Genomic DNA, 21,790 nt, shown 5'->3' on the forward strand with positions numbered 1-21,790 from the left:
TCGATGACAAAAAAACAATATAACCCACAAAATACTTACGCCCCAAAAAACGGGCAATGGGCAAACTGTAAAAGAATAAGAAGAGAGAGAGAGAAAAAAATCAATGCACGCCTGACATTTCCTTTTGCAGCGCACATGCTTTTGTTTCCTTTTCTTTTGTGCGCTCGGTTCTTTCTGTGCCCAACACAACCCCACCCCCCGCTGCTCGTATGCTCCGCTATGCCACACTTCACTTTGACATTTATGCAATGCTGTCGCTGTCGACGTCGACGCTAACGCTAGCCTACATTTTTGTAGTTGCTGCTTCTGCCCCACTCCCACTTACATACATATGTATGTATGTACATTCGAATCCGCCTACTGCTGTAACTTTTGTAACTGTTAATGAATGGAACGCGCGCTCGCTGCCATTTACCCCATACACACACACAGCTATGCAAGTATGTGTATGTGTGTGGGTGCTTGTTCTATGCAGAATGGCAAAATTATATAATGCTCTGCTACTGTTATATGTAGATAAAATCCTTTTGTAGCTGGCTCCACCTACTAACAGCATAACGCACAAACACACACACACACATACACGTGCGCAGCACATTGTGTTGGTGTAACGGCATGTCTGCCCATGTTATGGGGCTTTGCTATTTATGCTTGTGTATGTCCTTGCTGCAAACACACATATATATATATATATATATATATATATATATATATATATATGTATGTATGTACACACATACATACATATTTAAGAGAGTCTTTCCTTTTACACACATTTTGACATGTAGTTTTTCTTATGTAAGCTGGCGTGCAGTCAATAACAACAACAACAACAATAACAGCAACAATAACAGCAACAGTAACAGCAACAGAAGCAGCAACAGAAGCAGCAGCAGCTTAGCCAAGCGCAGTTCATTTGCTGAGCCATTACTTTTCGCATGCGCCGGCCGCACACACATATGCACTATACATATGTATATGTGTTATATGTGTATACATATATGCTTATACATAGCATGTATATAGCATGTATATGTATGTATATACAGGCATATACATATATGCTGTGTCTGTGTTAATGACCTAGTTTTTCTACTTTTTTTTTTTATTATTATTTATTTTCCACCGATGCTGATGCAGTTTTTTTTTTTTGTTCTCATCAATGTCAGTTAATGATGCTGCATGGAGTGCATGTCAAACTGAGCATGAGCTTTAACTTTAAATGAGAGAGAGAGAGAGAGAGAGCGGAAGAGAGAGAGAGAGAGAGATGAGTGTTCAATGTCAACTCAACAGAAGCAGCATCATCAGCCGCAAAAGCTCGGTTCGAAATGTCAATAGTTCATGGCACTTGCTGTTGATGCTAAGGGCAGGCGCTCTCTCTTAAATATCTATATGTTTATATATGTATGTATGCATATGTATACACACATGGAAGGTGTGTATGTGTGCACATAATGGTTACTTGACATTATCGCTAAATGGGATATATTTTTATGAAGAGCATTGCGGAACGCAGCCCACATACATACACACATACATATGTATGTATGTATATGCACACAAACTAATAATATGCATATATGTAAACATTTTAATATAGAGACTGACGCATACGCGCTCGCAAATAATAGCACAAAAAAAAAAAAAAAAAAAAAAAAAGAAGAGAACTTTGCAAAAACAAAGATATTGGTAGGGCAACAGCCTATTGAACCAAGCAGCAGCAAAAACAATTCAATTGAAATCAATGTAGAAAAAAAACGAAGAGAATGAAGAATGTTAAAACGCAACAAATCAAAATTGCAAACACTAAACAAAAAAAAAAAAAAAAAAAAAAAGCGACAGCGAAAGCAAAGAGAGCCAAAGAATGCGCAGCAGCTGATCTCATGGTTGTGTCTGTGAGCTTATTTTTTTTGCGCTTGCAGCAGCAGCAGAGAGCGATCACCACTCGCTTTTGCTCTCTCTCTCTCTCTCTCTCCCTCTCTCTCTCTGCAGCTGACGCAGCCGGCGTGGTGCACTCACGCATATGTGTGTGCGTATTAAACTACAGCTGCTGGCTATTTTACAGTTTAAACTGAACGCTTTTTGAACTCTGCTAATTGCGAGCAGCTAACAGTAATAAAATCAAAAATTTCATGAGCACTTTTGAGTCACATTGTTGTTGGTGTTGTCGTTGTTGTTGTGGAGTAATTTATTTAGGAAAAAGCTGCTGTTCACAACTTACTCACACAAGTGCACAATTACAATTATTTCCCATGCAATCACATTAGACACACACACACGTACGCACACAAGCGCATGCAAGAGAGTTACTCATCAGAAGTAATTGATAACATTGCATTTTATGTACACATGAATAAATCTGTTAGCGTTCGTGTGTGCGTAATTTTAATGCTGTCTGTACATATGGGCATTTATTTGAAATTTATGTACACACACATGTATTGCAGCGATAAGATAACGGTTTAATCCCCCCGACACACCCACACCACTTCTTTTGCACTCGCTTTCAAAATGATTTCCACATATTTAATAGTGTTTGTTTTTTTTGTTTGTTTTTTTATCAAAGTTTTAGGGGGAAAAGAAAAGAAGGGAGGGGGGGGGGACCGCACCCTTGCCGCCGCAGCCGAACAATAACTATCGATGATTCATGTTCTGTGATTATAATTGATATTGTTTGCATTATCGATAAGAATTTTTGCTGCTCTTGTTCTTGTTTATTTGCGGCGGCTTTTGTTGAATTTGCTAGATTTGTTTGCCATAATAAAACAGGTCAAAAGTGTAGCCACAGCCATAATAAGCCCCCCCCCCCCTCTCCTCATCTATCTACATATATATGAACTTGTGTGTACTCTTTATTCGCTGGAAGCGTATTTCCCAGTCAATTAATCGCACATGTTGCACGTTGTTGCCCGGTTTTAATGACTCTTCCCACAAATTAAAAACATTTCTATATATATTTTTTTGTAAATATATTGTAATAATAACAAAAATATCACAAGCCAATCAAAGCAATTGAGAACAATTGAGTGGCCCGATAATTGTGCCATCAACAACACCTGTGACTAATTTTTGCTGTTGCTCTCGTGTTGTTGTTCATAATTGAGTTGGGTTTAACGACGAGCTAACTGGAACATTGGAAAGTGATAGCTCATGGCTATTAATATCGTTTGTGTTTCGTTTGTTCCCTTGAGGGAAATTATGTTGAGCGAGCCCCCCCACCCCTTTTCTATAAGTTGGGGCAATTCCAAGGGTTTCGTTAACTCTCGAAATGTCCTTCGTTTGGTGGATTTGTGCACCTTTCTTTTATTTTGGGCAATTTGTTAAGCTAGCCTGGAAGAGTTTCAAACCTGATTCTCTTTTACTCTCCGGCTCTCTTTCAAGTGCTATCAAAACTTAGTTTTTCCTGTTGCCTTCCCTTTCTTACATTTTCGCTTGGGTAATTTAATAGATCTGGGAAATTTCTCTTCACTATTTGAGTCTCTTAAGCGATGCCGCTGCAAATACAGTGAGCACTCGTATGCGAAAACGAGTCACTTTCAGAATGTTCTTTAATTAGCAAAAATATATACATTTATGTATAAAGAATAACAGTAAATTAAATAATCGTTGTACAATTTGTGTTTCTCGCCGAGCGACTACTGTATTTGAGGAGCTTGCTAAAAAAAATTGTTAACTACTTGTAAAACAAACTTATCACAATCGATAAAATCAAATCAATTGTTCACTTGCAAACACAACGAACAGCTGCAACACATAGACGAATAATTAAACATCATGATTAATAAAAATAAGAAGAAGAAGAAGAAAAAAAACAAATATTTTGAGTAATTGCAACTACCGCAAACCCACACAAAACATGAAATATGAATAATTACAATATATTTTTGTTTTCCATTTTGTGATCTGAAACCCACAGAGACTTTCTGCCTCGAGGTTCGGGCATTGTGACGCGCAGGCCTTTGATTTTGCAGCTGATCAACGGCATTACCGGTAAGTAGCATATCGTATACGATATACGATAAACGATAAACGATCAACGATATTAATAACTGGGATTTTGTTTTGCAGAATATGGGGAATTTCTGCATTGCAAGGGGAAGAAGTTCTCGAGCTTCGACGAGATACGCAAGGAGATCGAGGACGAGACAGATCGTGTAACGGGCAGCAACAAGGGCATCTCAAACATTCCGATTAATTTGCGCGTCTATTCGCCGTACGTGCTCAACTTGACGCTGATCGATTTGCCCGGCCTGACCAAGGTGGCGATCGGTGATCAGCCGGTGGACATTGAGCAGCAGATTAAGCAAATGATATTCCAATTTATACGCAAGGAGACCTGTCTGATATTGGCCGTAACGCCGGCCAATACCGATCTGGCCAATTCGGACGCACTCAAGCTGGCCAAAGAGGTGGATCCCCAGGGCGTACGCACGATCGGTGTCATCACCAAGCTGGATCTCATGGACGAGGGCACCGATGCCCGTGACATACTCGAGAACAAGCTGTTGCCGCTGCGACGCGGCTATATTGGCGTTGTCAATCGTTCCCAAAAGGATATCGAGGGGCGCAAGGATATACATCAGGCATTGGCCGCCGAGCGCAAGTTCTTCCTCAGCCATCCCTCGTATCGGCATATGGCCGATCGTTTGGGCACACCCTATTTGCAGCGTGTCCTCAATCAACAGCTGACCAATCACATCCGGGACACATTGCCCGGCTTGCGCGACAAACTGCAAAAGCAGATGCTAACACTGGAGAAGGAGGTCGAGGAGTTCAAACATTTCCAGCCGGGCGATGCCAGCATCAAGACAAAGGCCATGCTGCAGTAAGTGCAATCCCCCCTACCCCGCCCCTCAAACTTGGCCAAGATCAGGAGCTAACAATATGCACGTCTTTTACAGAATGATCCAGCAGCTGCAGTCGGACTTTGAGCGCACCATCGAGGGCAGCGGTTCCGCTCTGGTCAACACAAACGAACTGTCCGGCGGTGCCAAGATCAATCGCATATTCCACGAGCGGTAAGCCTGTGCGTAAATCTGCCTGCTCCACTTTTAATTCATTGTCCCTCATTTGACAGGCTTCGCTTTGAGATCGTGAAGATGGCCTGCGATGAGAAGGAGCTGCGCCGCGAGATCTCGTTTGCCATACGCAACATACACGGCATACGCGTGGGCCTCTTCACGCCGGACATGGCCTTCGAGGCGATTGTCAAGCGTCAGATAGCTTTGCTCAAGGAGCCCGTCATCAAGTGCGTGGATCTAGTCGTACAGGAATTGTCCGTGGTTGTGCGCATGTGCACAGATAAGGTGAGAGTCACCGAGCAACGAGATCTGATACACAAATTGAGCACAATTCTCTTTGTCTCCTCTGGCAGATGAATCGCTATCCGCGTCTGCGCGAGGAAACGGAACGCATCATTACCACGCATGTGCGCCAGCGCGAGCAGCGCTGCAAGGAGCAAATCCTTTTGCTCATCGACTTTGAGCTAGCCTACATGAATACCAATCACGAGGATTTCATTGGCTTTGCCAAGTATGTCTGACCACACGCAACAACAAGCATCACGTTTCCCTTCCATTTCGTGAACTATGCCTTTATTGTATTTACTTTTATATTTGTTTTTTTTTTTTAAATTTATTTTTGTAGCGCTCAGAATAAATCGGAGAATGCAAATAAGACCGGCACCCGACAGCTGGGCAACCAGGTCATACGCAAGGGTCATATGGTTATACAGAATCTGGGCATCATGAAAGGTACGTCACACACACACACACACACATACACACACAATTAACGCTGCCGCAACAACTGTCCAACTATCAAAAAAACAACATTCTAACCTTCCAACCTACCACCCGATACTACTATATCATTATTATTTATAGTTGTATGTATTATCATCGTAATACTGTAGTAAATATCCTTATATATGTTTCACACTTATGCATATTGTGAAAGGGGAAATTATGTAGAACCTAAATTCCCATTATAAAATTACCTTTGCCAAGCTTACTGAGGGTTATTTTAGGGAAATTACAAAAAGTACTTACAACAAAAAGTGCTTATGTAATCAGAAAGGGGTTTTCTAAGAAATATCCCAAAGGGCAATATTATGAAGAAGATCAAAACTTTCTATAATAATTACCTTTTTAATTACCTTTGGTAATTACAAATTGTCAATTAATTACTTAAAAATATCATGAAGATTAATTCCTATCTCCAATCTCTAACTAAATTAATCACTTTAGTTAATTGTAATTATCTGGCAGCTCAGTTATTTCCCTTGTAGTTATCTTTAAATTTATTTATTTATTTGTATTAAGTATTTACTAGAGTTGAAGAGTTGAACTTTAATATATTTCTATATTAAATATATATATTACGATATTTAAATCTTTAAATCTATTAAAGTTCAACTCTCGCTAAAACGATATTTGCTCGAAAATTGAAACTAAAGAGTTTATTAAATTTATATAAACTTGTAAAACATTAGAAATTAGACTCTGGGCAGGAAATGTTCTAATTTGAAAGCGTTCACCGAATTATCATTGAGTAAATTCGTGTTTGGTTCTTTAATCGATATATTTATCTCTATAACAATTGCTGTAGCTATTGTATTAACTAGTTCTCGTTAGTCAAATGTAGAAGTAGGGCTTGAAGCTGTATTTACGATAAATCGATAGGCAGAAGAAGTGTGTCAGAAGTTTATCGACTTATCGAAAAGAAAAATTGCCCAACAATCGATGGGCATAATACTTGTGTCATATCTAACGATCTAACGGAAGAGAATTTCCCCAGAGAAAATTTCCCCAATAAGACTCGCTGCTGGCATGGAAATGTGCTGAACCTTTTAATTACCGTCTCGAGTCTTTGCAGACGCGATTATTCAATTCGCGAGCAGCTTTTAGGCATTATTTCGTAGTTTGACAATGTTGAGTTATTGTATTTTATTTATTTTTTTTTTAAATTTTGTCTATTTTTGTGTTTGTTTCTTTGCTGTTTCGTCGTTTGCTTTCTATTGCTTTGTTGTTGTTTTCTTTTTGGTTTTTCTATTTTGAACATTTCTTGGTGTTTTTCTTTTCGGTACTGTACTTTTATATTTCTTGACATTTGTCACGTAACTTGTGGGAAATTGAAAGCTTTGCTGAGGTTTTTGCCACGCATACTTGGTTTGTATTCAACGATCTTTAATTATATATATATATGTATATACTTATGATTTATTCTATTTACAAAACAACGAGAACAAAAACAAACTACATTAATGTGCTGTACTTGCTCGGCAATGCTTGAACCGGAACCGAAAACGGAACCGAAACCGAAAACGGAACCAGTCGATTTCGAGTTTGGTTCAAATGATGCCCTTAATCCTGTATTTCCCGTACTCCCCGTCCGTCCACATCGCATTCCCCCGCACACATTTACACACACTCTCTCTCTCTCTCTCTATATATATATATAAAATCCATATCAATATCTTTAACTCTAACTCTATATATATATATCTTTGTAGTCTTTGCGTAATTGAAGAGTATTTCTTGCTTTTTCTTTTTATGTTGTACCATTGTCGAAATTGTTAGCAACAAATTGGATTTTGTTTTTTTTTTCTTTATATATTCTATATTATATTTATATGATTTTTGTTTTCTGTACCTTCTGGTCTCTCGTTTTGCAGGCGGCTCGCGTCCTTATTGGTTTGTGCTAACATCGGAGAGCATCTCCTGGTACAAGGACGAGGATGAGAAGGAGAAGAAATTCATGTTGCCGTTGGATGGTTTGAAATTGCGCGATATTGAACAGGGCTTTATGTCAATGTCTAGACGTGTTACATTTGCTTTATTCAGTCCCGACGGACGTAATGTTTATAAGGTTAGTAATTTTTGTTAGCATACAAAAAAATGAATTCCGAAACAAAGTACAAAAAGAAAAAAAAAAAACAACAACAAAAAAAAACCCAATGAAAAAACATCTCCAGTAGATGAAGAAGAAAAAAAAGAAAGAAAACATTTGCAAGCACAACAAATAATATTCAAATATTTTTATTAGAATATTATTTATTGTGCTTCCAACCAAAATATTACATTCAATATTAACAACAAAAACAGAAAAAAAAAAACGAATAAGAATTCATATATATATTTTGTTTCTTTTGTTCGAACAATTTTTGCGTTCAAGTTGCCCTCCACAATTTGATTCTCTTGCGTTGAAACTAGTTCCAAAAAGAAAAAAAAAAAAAAAAACTAGTTCCACACAACGAACAATTAATTAATTTTTTTGTATAAGATAAAAATTACTATGTTTTTTATCAACATTTGTGTCAAATCGAAGCCAAACAAAAAAAAAAAACGACTTTAATGTAGTCGGTTTTTTTTTTCTTTGCCTTCGATTTGTGAGCATGACATGAAAAAAACGAAAACCAATAACTGGCATTTGCTGCAATAGAAAATATATACATATATCTAAATATATAGACAATCGATATACCGATAAACCGATAAACCAATATGCCACCGATACAAAACACTAACTAAACTCTGGTCCAAGACATGCGCCAGCTGCGAACCACTTGACAACTCAGCCAATATCTAGCAAAGCTATCAAAACCCAACAAAATACCGAACCAACCAATGCCACCACCCGTCCAAGTACTCGTAATCGTAACCGTTATCGTAATCGTAATCGTTATCGTAATCGTAATCGTTATCGTAATACGTTGTCCCCATATACCAAATGCTTGACGAAAATACCTATCCATTTGTTCTCTTTGCGCTTGGACGCTTCTCTTTCTCCTGCACACACACCACACACACACACACACATACGACACACACACACAAATATACATGTTGTGCATTTAGGATTACAAACAACTGGAGCTGTCCTGCGAGACGGTCGAGGATGTGGAATCGTGGAAGGCATCATTCCTGCGCGCCGGCGTCTATCCCGAGAAGCAAGAGACCCAGGAGAATGGCGACGAGGTGCGTACCAATTTACGTAGTCTTAAAGAATTGCTAAAACAAAAAACAAAACAAAAAAAAAAAAAATGAAAAGAATACAATCATAATTTAGTTAGGTTCTAAAGCTGGTCTAGCCTAGCGCCTAAGTCTTGTCGTATGTATGTATGTCTATGTGATATTTTCTTCTACTCCGATTAGATAAGAGCGCCAACACAAATGTCAATTAACATACATCTTGCCTTGTCATGACATTAATCCCAACTACACTCTATTCTCTGTAAGCGTCGCAATGCCAGCATTCCGAATGTTTTTCATAATCCCCCTTTCACCTCTTTATATATTTAGCCTATGCGGCGAAGTCAGACTCGATCAGTTGGATAATCGTTGAAATATTTAAACAACAAATGTTAACACAGAATTTGACTGTAAATTATATGGCTGTTGTTTAGCATATGTTTAATTCTGGCTGTTAACAGTTCGTACTTTACTTGATTGCTTCTTAGCATTGCTTTTACTCTAACAGCTGTTAATTAATATATTTGTGCTTACAGCTATTTAACTTGTAAGCTTAACAGCGCAACAACTCAATGGATTACAGCTGTTTAACATACTGTAAACATAGAAATCTTTGCCTAGACAAGAACGTGTTCGAGTTACTTGTTGGTCTGCTGTTAACTTTACAGTGTGTCCTTTGCAACAACATAATGTATTACAGTTGCTTAACATACTGTTAACATAAAAATCTTATCTTAAACTCTCAGACGTTGGACCTCATGTTAACTTAACATAGAAAACTTCACTTGGACAATAACATGATCGAGTTACTTGACCTAATGTTAACTTAACAGCTGCTTCACATACTGTTAACATTAAAAACTTCACCTAAACTAGGCACTAACATGATCGAGTTACATGACTCTCGGCTGAACTTCTCTTCTGCCAATGTAATTCTTAACAGCAGCTGTTCGTAATCTGTGTGTAGTTTGTTTCTATGTGTGTGTGTGTGTACATGACTAACTAACACGCACGCGCACACACACACACACGTCGTGTATCATGTGCTGAATGTGTACTTGGTATAACAAATAAAACTCTAGGATACGCTCTTAGATCTTAAGAACTAATTCTTTGATAACGCAATAACTCATTCAATGTTTCTTTATTTATATATATATATCTTTTAAACGTTGCGACCCCAAAAATAATACAAATACAAACACGTATATATTTGAAATATATATAAATGCGTATAAAAATGTGTGGTATATGCAGGAAGGACAAGAGGTTTGTTTCTTTTCATCATTTTTAGCATATACTTTGCATACTTTCTGCGCTCGCTCTCGCTCGCTCTCTCTCTATATATATCTCTCTCTCTCTGTCTCTGTCTGTCTCTATCCTCTATTAGACTTTGTTAATTTTATTTTGATTTTTTGTTTAACAACTTTATTAATTTCATTTAATTTTTACCAAATTAATTGTTCAAATTGGGGCTCAAAAATTGAAACTAAACTTCATAAAATATTCCGGCATTTGGCTTACACTAATTAACATAAATTTGGGCCGTAAAAAAATCTGGTTCTTAGAATTTGGGACTAAAAACTCTTACAGCTTTCCGTTTTCTGTTTTTGGCATAACATTAACAAATTTCCCCTAATACTGTGGTGTGTGCAACAAGTATATATGTATATCTAGCTCAGCATTCCATACATCTTAAATATATATATGTATAAATATATATATCTATGCATAAATGATATATATTTTAATTTTACAATATTTTTTATCAATTATTTTCTTCTATTTTCCCGTCCACGTACCAAACGAAATGACCAACACACACACACACACACACACACATATATATGTATATATAATATATATGTATATGATAATACCAATTGTAATGCGTATATATATCTATATGCAACCGTTAACAGCAAAAAGTAGGTTCATTTTTTCCGTACAAATCTTTTCTTGAACATTTTCTTGTTATTCTTATTTGATTTGCATTCGTATTGTATTTGATTTTTCGATAACCTTTAACACACACATTTTCGAAGTAAAACCTATTTGAGTATTTGTAATTAGCATAGTTTAAGTTGTTATCGCTTATTTTTTCCAATTTCTAAACGCTTTCTACAACATTTTTCGTTTTTTCTACATTTCCCCCAACCAAGTTTCGAGTTCGATAAATAATCGATAAGTCACGCTCTGGACTATCGATAACGATTCCAGCTCCTGAGTACAGTACACCCACACATTCACGCATTCAATATTTCTCTGTTCACAATATTAATTGCAAATATTTGAATTTCCCTTCAATATGATTCCAATTGGATAACGCAATAGATCGCACCTAACCTCACCTTGAATATAGACAGGGCTGTCACACAGTTTCTTTAGAGAGATTAAGCTCTGATCTCGATTTTTATGGAACTTGGAACTCCACCTCCCATTGGAAAATGTCAAATTTCCTACTCATCTAACTAGTTCCGATCTACCTCACCTAACAGAATGTGCAGCTTAATGAACCAGTTCATTTGCCTTTAGAGCTCAAATTTCTTGAGCGTGCCTGAGATCCGATCTCGATTCTTGTTAAACACATTCCAGCATACCATAGCTCTAATTGGATAACGAAAATGTTCCTACCTATCTAAACTATCCATCTAATGTGCATCCAAATGAACTAGTTCATTCTGTTTTAGCTCCTACAGGCTCCCAGTCCCAAACATTCTATTTAATTGTAATTTAATTGTAAATATAAAAATGTAGATGCATTCAACACGAGTAAATACATCGCCTACTACAACTAATCTGTAAACTAAGGCAGCTCAATGAACTAGTTCATTTGCCTTAAACTCTTAAAACTCATTTTGAACACCAAATTGAGATCTGATCTCGATTCTTATTGAACACTTGGCAATCCCAACTTACCATAACTTCAATTCTGCCCATTTAACCTAACCTTAAATGCAGCTCAATGAACTAGTTCATTTGCCTTAAGCTCTTACAATTCCCAAGGTCCCAAGCATTCTATTAGAAATTGGAAATATGAAACACTTTATGCACCCGACACAGCAGCAAAAATATATTGCCTATTTAAAACAATATTTGTAGCAATTAATTATGGTATTTATTTGTTATAAATTGGCGTTTGATTTGTTTCTAAACTAAAACTAAACCATTTGATGGCTTAAAAAAGCAGAAGGAATACCATAAAGTCTATCGTAAAGTTGGCTAACATGTTTATGATTTAATTCTTGTTGTTATTGTTGTTGACATTTCAAATATGAAAAGCACTTTCTTAGTTTAATGCAAATTCAACTAACACGAAAAAGAGACTAAACAATAAAAGTAAAATCTATTATAATAGAGAAAAAGTGAAATATGTATTATATATTTCTGAAATTTGTGATCCTAATGCTTTACTTTTTTGCGGCTGCACTTTTTGGCGTTTCTTTTCGATTGTACAAACTTCATACACGTTTTTTCATTTAATTGATTGTTTCTTCGTTGTTTTTTTTTCCAATTACTTTGGCCCCCCCCACCCTTCTATACGAACCAATCAATCAAAACGAACAATTCTAAATATGAAAAAAAAAACACCCATGTTTGAAATCCATGAACAAATTGAATATCGTTTATCGATAATCGATAACAAACGCTAAAATGCAAACACCAACAACTACAACAACAGTCGGCCAACGAGGAGAGCTCTACGGATCCACAATTGGAACGGCAGGTGGAGACCATTCGCAATCTAGTCGACTCGTACATGAAGATCGTCACGAAGACCACACGGGATATGGTCCCGAAGGCCATTATGATGCTGATCATCAACAATGCCAAGGACTTTATCAACGGCGAACTGTTGGCCCATCTCTATGCCTCCGGTGATCAGGTACATACATCAATTTGCTAGCAAAATAAACCCTGCAATGTATTTCTTAACCAACTTCACCAATTTCTAACTTTGGGATAAGAGTATAACACAGAATTAGTATAACACGTCCTTAATTAGTTACAGTTCAAATCAATCAGCCGGTCAGTCAATCAATCAGCCAGCCAGTCAATCAGTCAGTAAGTCAATTAGTGAATCAATCAGTAAGTCAGTCAATCAATGTCGGTCAGTCAGTTAATCAGTAAGTCAGTCATTCAATCAATCAGTTAGTCAGTCAATCAGTAGTCAATAAGTTAGTCAATCAGTTAGTCAATCATTCAGTCAGTCAATTAATCAATCAAATAATCAGTTAGTTAGTCAGTCGCCATCCAATCGATCATTCAGTCAGTCAATCTCGGTCAGTCGGTCAATCAGTCAATGTCGGTCAATCAGTAGGTTGGTCAGTCAATCAGACATTCGGTCTGTCAATCAAGCAGATAGTCATTCAGTTAGTCCGTCAGTCAGTCTGTCAACCAGTTAGTAAATCAGTCTGTCAATCAGTCAGTTAGTTAGTCTGTCAATCAGTCAATCAGTCAGTCAATCAGTCAGTCAGTCAGTTGCGAATGATTTTTATAATCAAACTCTAATCTGTATCTTGTCTTGCCAGGCACAAATGATGGAGGAATCCGCCGAGTCGGCAACACGGCGCGAGGAAATGCTGCGCATGTATCGCGCCTGCAAGGATGCCCTGCAGATAATTGGTAAGCGAAGCTTTCGAACTTTAAAACCTTAACTAAAAACGAATCTAAACGCACAACAGGTGACGTTTCGGTGGCAACTGTATCCTCACCCTTGCCGCCGCCCGTTAAGAACGATTGGCTACCAAGCGGCCTGGAGAATCCGGGTCTATCGCCGCCCAGTCCCGGCGGCCCGCGCAAGCCAGCACCCACCGCACAGGTAAGCCGCCGACAGCAATAGCAATCAATTTCAGTTATATTCATGTTCATTTGTTTTTGTGCAGGGCTCGTTGGGCGGCCGCAATCCGCCATTGCCCCCGGCAACTGGACGTCCCGCGCCGGCCATACCGAGCCGCCCCGGCGGCGGTGCACCTCCGCTGCCCGGCGGTCGGCCAGGCGGAGCTCTGCCACCCCCGTTGCTACCCTCGTAAGTAGACCCCCAATGTATTATTCTTGTATTCGCTTTCGACTCGGCTGTTGTATTGTACCCCTTGTGCGCGCCTCTGTACAGTTTAGCTATAGTATATACATATATACATATATATATATTGTCTACTCTCCAGTATTTCTTTTCGTTTGATTTAATTTGATTATTTATATTCTTATTTGAATTATCGACGATTGGGACCTCTTTTTATACACACTACACACACACACACACACACACACACACACGCCTACAAGCATGCACATAGCTATATATATATAGTATATACTCTGCATCTGGCAGATCTCTATATATATATGGCTTATGTGCTTGCTCACAACTCTGTACACAATATTTGTTACAAGCGCAAGTGCTTGAAATTATTATACAAACCCTTTCATTTGTAAAGATTAACCTTTTATTTTGTTTTCTGTTCCTTCCTTCTCCATTTCGTGTGTTGTATTTTGTCATCAGCCTTTTTTGTGATGCAGCGGGTCTTACGAAAATAGTTTGAGTCTTAAGCAAAATTCCCAGTTTCAAGCGTTCCTAATTTACAGAAAGTTCCCAGTAATCAAAATAGTTATACTTTAAATGTACCAATTTTTGCCAGGTTATTTTAAAGAGGGAAATTTTCAATTCTAATTTGTATGTTTCTGATAGCTATAATACCCATGCGAGATCTTTATTGTAATGTTATGCCTTATTTCGATGTCTATCACATCAATTGCCCATATATCACACAGCTGTCCTAAGAATAATGGGAAATTTTGTTTATGTACAATGAAAATTAATTGCGAGCTGCTTCAAGTACTTAGATTTGTGACCATATCACATATGTTTATAACATGCCTTGCTGAGGATATTTTTAAGATAAAAAAGTACCAGTTGAAGAGGGAACCCGTATTCCGTTCATATCAAAAGTACCAAATATTTGTTGCATACATAAAGTACCAGTATTTAGGTATGCATATCAAAAGTACCAAATTAGGGATATTTGTACCAGTGTTCCGTTGCATACATACATAAAGTACAAAATTTGGGATATTTCTCACACATGAAGCGGTGCTCATAATTTCCCTAATTTCATCTGTCTGCAAGGGTATTTTAGCTTCGGCAGCCCGAAGATAACTGTTATTTTGTGAGTATTTTTTATTTTTTGTCGTTTCTCGTGTAAGAGTTTTCTTTTAGCAGATAGTCTGTACTCAAACTGAGAATCATTATGAGCTCATCGTGAAATTTGCATACACAAACGTAAATTAGCATAACCCGCCGAGTCAATTATGTATATATACATATATTTAAGTTTGTTTGTATATATCTCTTTGTCTATGATTTGGGCTTATTTTGGGAAAGGGGCAAGCTGCCAGAATTGGCATTTAAAATCGTTTCTATTTTTTTTTTGTTTTTTGTTTATTTTTGTTTTGTTGGTTTCGTTGTTTTTGTTTGTGGTGACCCTCAGTTTAGAAAGTATTTGTAAAAAAAAAAATATATAAGAAAAAAGACAAACTCAACAAAATATAACAAAACAAAATCGTTTGTTTCTTCCTCTCTTTTTTCTCTCTTTTTCTCAAATGCGATAAACAACAAACAATGTCAAACGTAAAACTGTTAATACTAACGCACACACGCACACACACATGCACACGCACACGCACACATATCGAACGCCGCTTACAACGCTAACTGTAAATCCAACGCTGCAGACGTCGCTAAGTTGTCAGCCACAGCCACAAGGCATTTACTCTCTCTAACTCCACACTCTCTCTCGCTCTCTTACAAAAATTAACTAACCAAAATGCTTTCGCTTAAATCAACCAACAAACCGAACAACTCAACTCAACCAATCGATCCGTTCCGATCCGATCCGATTAGCCAATTGAACCGAAACCCTTAAGTGCAGGCTCGTGTGCTCTCGCTCTCGCTCGCGCTCGCGCTCTCTTAGCATAAAAGGGGGGGGCGGCTGCCGTCACCCAAGCAAAAGCTCGCTCAGTGAAAAGCAACAACAACTACTTACAGCAACAACGATGTCGACTAGAACTATGCAAAGAACGTTAAATATTTAAAGAAAATATATATAAATATATAAAAAAAAATCCATCTACCCGTATATACATACAATATCCGATGCGTTCGTTTATAATTTATAATATAATATAATATATATATGTATGCAGTTTAAATTGGAAAAAAGCACACAGTATTACATACATACATATATATATATATATACACACATATGTCAGCAGCTGAGAGAGGAATATATCAGAACTGTAAACGCTCTTTAGCTTTGTTAGTTTCGCAAAGTAAAGAGAATAATTACAAATATCCTAGAGAGCGGACGCGCCGATGCTGAGCCTGAGCTGTGGACTTTTCTGTTGTTGGGAGAGCAAAAATGCATACACATATATACATACATATTGAATATACGTTATGAAGAGAAAATGAATATAATGATGAGATATACATACATAAATGCTTAAGTTAACTAAAGTACCTTTTTGTGTTGTTGTTGTTGTCGTTAAATATAACTAAAGCTTAAAAAAAGAGAAATTGAAAAAAAATATACACATACACATTATATACATATGTATATGTATATATATATACATATATATATATATGAGCTACTCATTAACGGGACAAGAACACAGCTGCAAAATTCCACAAAATCATACACGATATTATAAATATTTAATGGGCAAAAAAAAAAGTTGCAAATTAATTGTTCAGTGTGCGAAAATAAAAGCAAAAGTCAAATAAATGAATAAATAAATACATAGTTTAATTAAATTGAAAGTATATGCGCACACACATTTCATTTAATATACAAACTACATATACAAATATACACCTATATTGTATTAACAGACTGACAGACATGTTCGAATATTTTTGGCTGGCACTGTGCCCAGTCGAAGCGCTGCTTCCAGTTCTCTTCCCTCACAGCCATTTTGACAGCCTTTGGCCAAGTCCCGTTTGTTGCGGCGTCTCTCTTAAGTCTTATACTTTTGCGCGCGCTCAGTTGGCGTGTTTTTTCTCTTTTGCTGTGCTCGCGGCGATCGGCCAATGTTCGGTGCAAACAGTGTTGGCAAACGCGGCTGTTTAGTGTTAAATAACTCGTTTAACGCTTTTTTTTTTGTTTGTTTTTGTTATTGTTTGCTTAAACTCATTTAATGCAGCTTTTTTGCTTTTGTGTGTGTATGTGTGTGCGCCTACAGCTTATGTTAACAACACATGTGTGTATGTATGTAATTATTATTAACATTTGCTTTGTTGTTTTTTATGAAAACTCAGTAAATTAATTAGTTTGTTTTGTTGCTTTGTCTTTTCAATTTTTTTCTTATTAAATATGAATTTTTTATGATTTGTAACTAAAATTAAAAAAAAAATACACACACACAAACACACACACACACACACACACACACCACAGAGCCAGAAGCAGCGAAACAAACAAATCGATAAAAAGGGGTTTCAAGCGTTCCGATAACTGTTTGATCACATAGCCCAGCGCCTCTTTAGTTTAGTATTTGTTCTCTTGCAAAACAAGGCAAACAACAACAAAAAAAAAAAAAATAAAAAGAAAATATCCCGAATGAACAAAGTCCAAAAACAAAACAAAACAAAAAAAAAAAAAGTAACCAAGAAAGAAACAACAAGAGTACAAAATCCTTTTACAACTTTCAAGTCGCGTCACTGGAGCTGTCGGCGGCGCCTTGACACAGCAATCGGGCGCCAATCGCTACATCCCGGAGAGCATGCGCGGACAAGTGAATCAGGCTGTGGGCCAGGCGGCCATGAATGAACTCTCCAATGTCTTTGCCACACGGTTCAAGTAAAGAAACTCACCAGCATTGCAAACGAAGCAAGAGAGCAAGAGAGCCAGCCAGCGTGCTAGCTTTCAAGCGCAACAGCAAATAAAAAGAAAGAGCAACAAAAAAAAGAGCGGGCGCGCGCGCACACAAAAGCACATTTACAAGAGAGCGGATGCTCTGCGTCTGCGTCAGCGCCTACTCTTACCATTGCAAAATATATGCCCACTCATGATTGTTATGTTATTTATGTTGTGCATTTGAATTCTCTTTTATGTGTCCTGTGTGTGTATGTCGAAACTAAATTTTATCTCTTATCAAAAGTTAACATTTGTGTTTCTTTTCCGCTTTATGTTTTATTGTGTTTTTTTTTCTATTCTCTTATTTTGTTCGAATTGGTTAACAGTGAGAAATGTGCTCAATCAGTTTTTAAGTTTTTACTAACTTGCATTTGCATTTCGAAACATTCCGTTGCACGCTAGAGCTGGCAAAAACTATCGATAACATGCCACTACGTTTCAACAATCGATATCGATTTATAAACTCCAATATTTTCATATTAGTCGGCGATAGTTTTGCAGTTCGATAACACACACACACACACACACACACGCACACATGCATACAACTAACACTTACATGTGTTGCTTTCGATAAATTATGTATACATATATAAATATATATACAAATTAAAATATATATATTAAACGGGAATCTCTTAGATCTAAATCGAACTACAAGTTGTTAATTACATTTTACGATGCTAACAATGCACAATGCGAAATTAAATCCCCCTCTCTTTCCATCTAACCTTGAATATACATATATATATGTATATGTCTGTCTCTCTCTTTCATTTAGATTGCTTGAATGCAGATTTGTAATTGTTGCTAATTGTGTTTTTGTGTAGTTCTCAATGCCAACTTATACTATATATATATATATATATATATATGTGTATGTATGTATGTATATGTATTTGTATCTGATTCGACAGAGATAAAGGGTATATACATACATATATATATATATATAGCGAAAGAGAGGCAGAATTAGAGTTAGTGAAGGTTAAATAAATTATACGATATATAAATAAAACATTTATGACAACTATTACACGTATGTATGTGTATTCATATGTATGTAAATGTATATTAAACTAAGCACAAAAAAAAAAAAACTAAAAAACAAATGTAGCAGAAAAGAAAACAACATGAATTACTTAGTTTGTTTATTAAAAAAAAAAACCAAAAAGAGAGAAGCAATTCAAGAGATATATTCAATTTCTACACTTAACTGTACATTTCACTTAACAGCTGTTAAGTCGAGCTCAGTGCTACACTTAACAGCTCACTGCTACGCTTAACAGCTGTTAGCTAACATGCACAGCATAGCTTTTATGTCTAGCAAAAAGAACAGTATTTAGCTTTTGATGTTATCGAAATTATCGAAACAAACAAATCGGAAATATTTTTGTTGTATTCAGATGAAATATTAAAAATGTTTATTTTCTTTCATATTTTGCCCCGTTGTTATTGTAGCTTATGCACAGAGAAAGTAAGCGCATGCAATGTGCAGATATCGATAATTGTAAAGAAAATATCGATTTTTGTTTTGTTTTCATGTATCACAAATGCGCTCAGATTCGTGTGTTTGTGTATATTTATTATATGTGTATGTTCTATATATTGATATATATCTATGAGAATACATATAAGCGTTATGCGCAGCAGTAATCGATTAATCGATAGCATAATTATCGAGCATACGCGTAACTAACAGTTAAAACGAAACAAACCACAGATAACCGATAATTTAATCGATAACAAATCGATTGCAACTATTTAATTAACCATATTTCCATCTCGAGTTATATGAATATGGATATCAATACATAAATGTATTTAGCTCCGAATATGTGTTTGTTTAAGTAAAGTACACACACACACACACACACACACCTCACATACATATATAAAGAATAACCTACATATATTTATTATGTACCCCAGAACTTCTTGAACAGCCCAACCATATGTGTAGCCACTATCAATTGCTGTTTATTGAATTGAAAGTTAATGAAAATTAATAATTAATAAAATGAGAAAAAGTATTAAGTTAATATGCCAAGCGCATGTCACAATTACATACATACTTATATATACATATATGAAAGAAGGCCGTAAATAAGAATGGAATATGTGAGACGAGGGGTAACTACAATGTTATTAATAAAAACAAAGTATATATATATATATACACACATATATATATATATATATATAAAGAAATATTTAAAAAGAAAAGAACGCGCTTGATTGTTTTTGTTTTACTGTAAACAGCTTCTAGTTTCTGTTAAATAACATCTCACCTGCACAGCAATGCGTGCGCTGTTAGCTAACAGTGACCAGTCTTGAGCTGCTGTTAACCATTTCGCTGCATTAACATTCAATTCAACTATCATGTAAGCGAATCTAATTGGTTGACACTCGCTAACAGCACTGTTAACGGCGCGCTTGCATGAGTACTGTTAAGCATTTAGCCAGCATTAGATGCCAATTACAACAGAAGTCCAGCTGGAATGGAAACTAATTTGAAGAGAGCAATCAGGCTGCTGCCTGTGTTCAGCTACTGCATTGCACATCCAATTGGAGTTTTAGTTAACAGCGAGCACACATAAACAGAGCCTGCTGTTAATCATCATGCTCTGCCATATTTTGCCCTGCAAGTGTTGCTGCAAAGTAGAGAGTTAACAGACTGTTCGCTCTCTCTCTTTCTCTCTCTCTCTCTCTCTCTAACTCTTTGCCACATCCTGTCTCTTACGTTGTCTTGTTTTGCTAACATTTCTTTTGTTGTTGTTGTTGTTGTTGTTAACTGGTGTTGGTAACGCTTTGGCCATGCTCTTAAAGAGCGTCCATGAATTAACATAAGTTTGCTGTCCTGCCGGTGAGTTGACTCTTGACTATCTAACTATATTTAACTCTCTCTTAAGCTATTTTTGCTCTCTCTCTCTCTCTCTCTCTCTCTCTCTCTCTAGACTCTTTAGTTGTACATTCAGCATTTGTTTTGCATTTATATTTATATCCAATTATGTTCGTTTGTCTAATTAATGCTTGTTCTCTATTCACAGTCGGCCGGGCATGAATGCCCCGCCCAAGCTGCCCGATCGCCCCTCCTACTACGGCAACACGACCAACGGCCGCCCCTACTGAGCGCACGCTGCAGCGGGACACAGTTGGACACAGCGTATACAGAGCTCCGAATTCGGAGTGTGCTACTGTTAAGCGATCACTGTAATTCAATTTGTATTATTTTGTATGTATGTGTTGTTAACAGGCAGTTGCACTGGTGTGCGTGTGCTTGTGCGTGTGCGTGTCTAGACTTTTACTCCCCCCCCCCCCCCCCCACCCCCTCTTTTTTTTTCTTATTGTTGTCAAACTGTACTAAAGTGTGTAGTATAACACTTTCGACTGGTCCCCCTAGAAAAGTTAGACATATCATAGTTAACATATATCCAAGCTGTATGTAGTTATATATAATATACACACACACACACACACACACACACACATGCGCACACACACGTAGACACAGTGGAGTAGACACATGCATATAATATATATTTGTAGTTAATGCTTAACGTTAAGCTAAGAGAGTTAAGCGCGTAAGTGGAAGAAAAAGCAGCCTCAACTGTCATACAGTCATACAGTTAAACCGTTATACAGTCATACAATTTAGCACAGCTGTGCCAATATCTGTGCGTATAACACGATATCGTTAAAGTTCAACAAAGAAGAAGAAACAAAAGAAAAATATCCATTTCTCTGTGCATTGTAAATATTTCAAATAATTGTTATACAAATAATGCTTAAAACAAAATATAAATAAAACATGAAACGCTTTAAATTCACAATATTTTCCAAAATATAAATATATATGTGTGTGTATATATATAAATATATATATATATCGTAGGA

General features: G+C 36.8%; 1 protein-coding gene across 9 annotated transcripts in view; it reads left to right on the top strand.

The window, feature by feature from the left end:
* Nucleotides 1-21,719, top strand: part of shi (dynamin-1 shibire) — a 24,276-nt gene extending 2,557 nt beyond the window's left edge. For 3 of the 9 annotated variants that reach the window (XM_015169512.3, XM_070208859.1, XM_070208857.1), the window contains exons 3-17: nt 3,917-3,990; nt 4,069-4,825; nt 4,902-5,018; nt 5,078-5,306; nt 5,375-5,532; nt 5,647-5,753; nt 7,676-7,869; nt 8,859-8,978; nt 10,230-10,241; nt 12,655-12,858; nt 13,505-13,598; nt 13,658-13,794; nt 13,859-14,001; nt 17,690-17,836; nt 20,944-21,719. In XM_015169512.3, coding sequence (XP_015024998.1) covers nt 3,917-3,990; nt 4,069-4,825; nt 4,902-5,018; nt 5,078-5,306; nt 5,375-5,532; nt 5,647-5,753; nt 7,676-7,869; nt 8,859-8,978; nt 10,230-10,241; nt 12,655-12,858; nt 13,505-13,598; nt 13,658-13,794; nt 13,859-14,001; nt 17,690-17,836; nt 20,944-21,025 — 2,575 coding nt within the window. In that variant the 3' untranslated portion in view covers nt 21,026-21,719. Of the gene's footprint in view, nt 1-3,916; nt 3,991-4,068; nt 4,826-4,901; nt 5,019-5,077; nt 5,307-5,374; nt 5,533-5,646; nt 5,754-7,675; nt 7,870-8,858; nt 8,979-10,229; nt 10,242-12,654; nt 12,859-13,504; nt 13,599-13,657; nt 13,795-13,858; nt 14,002-15,704; nt 17,308-17,434; nt 20,760-20,943 lie in introns of those variants that run through there. The other 6 variants (XR_011416562.1, XR_011416563.1, XM_070208860.1 and 3 more) reach the window with 6 other exon arrangements.
* Nucleotides 21,720-21,790: the final 71 nt, after the last annotated feature.

This window comes from Drosophila virilis, chromosome X, assembly GCF_030788295.1.
Source record: "Drosophila virilis strain 15010-1051.87 chromosome X, Dvir_AGI_RSII-ME, whole genome shotgun sequence".
Classification (NCBI taxonomy): domain Eukaryota; kingdom Metazoa; phylum Arthropoda; class Insecta; order Diptera; family Drosophilidae; genus Drosophila; species Drosophila virilis.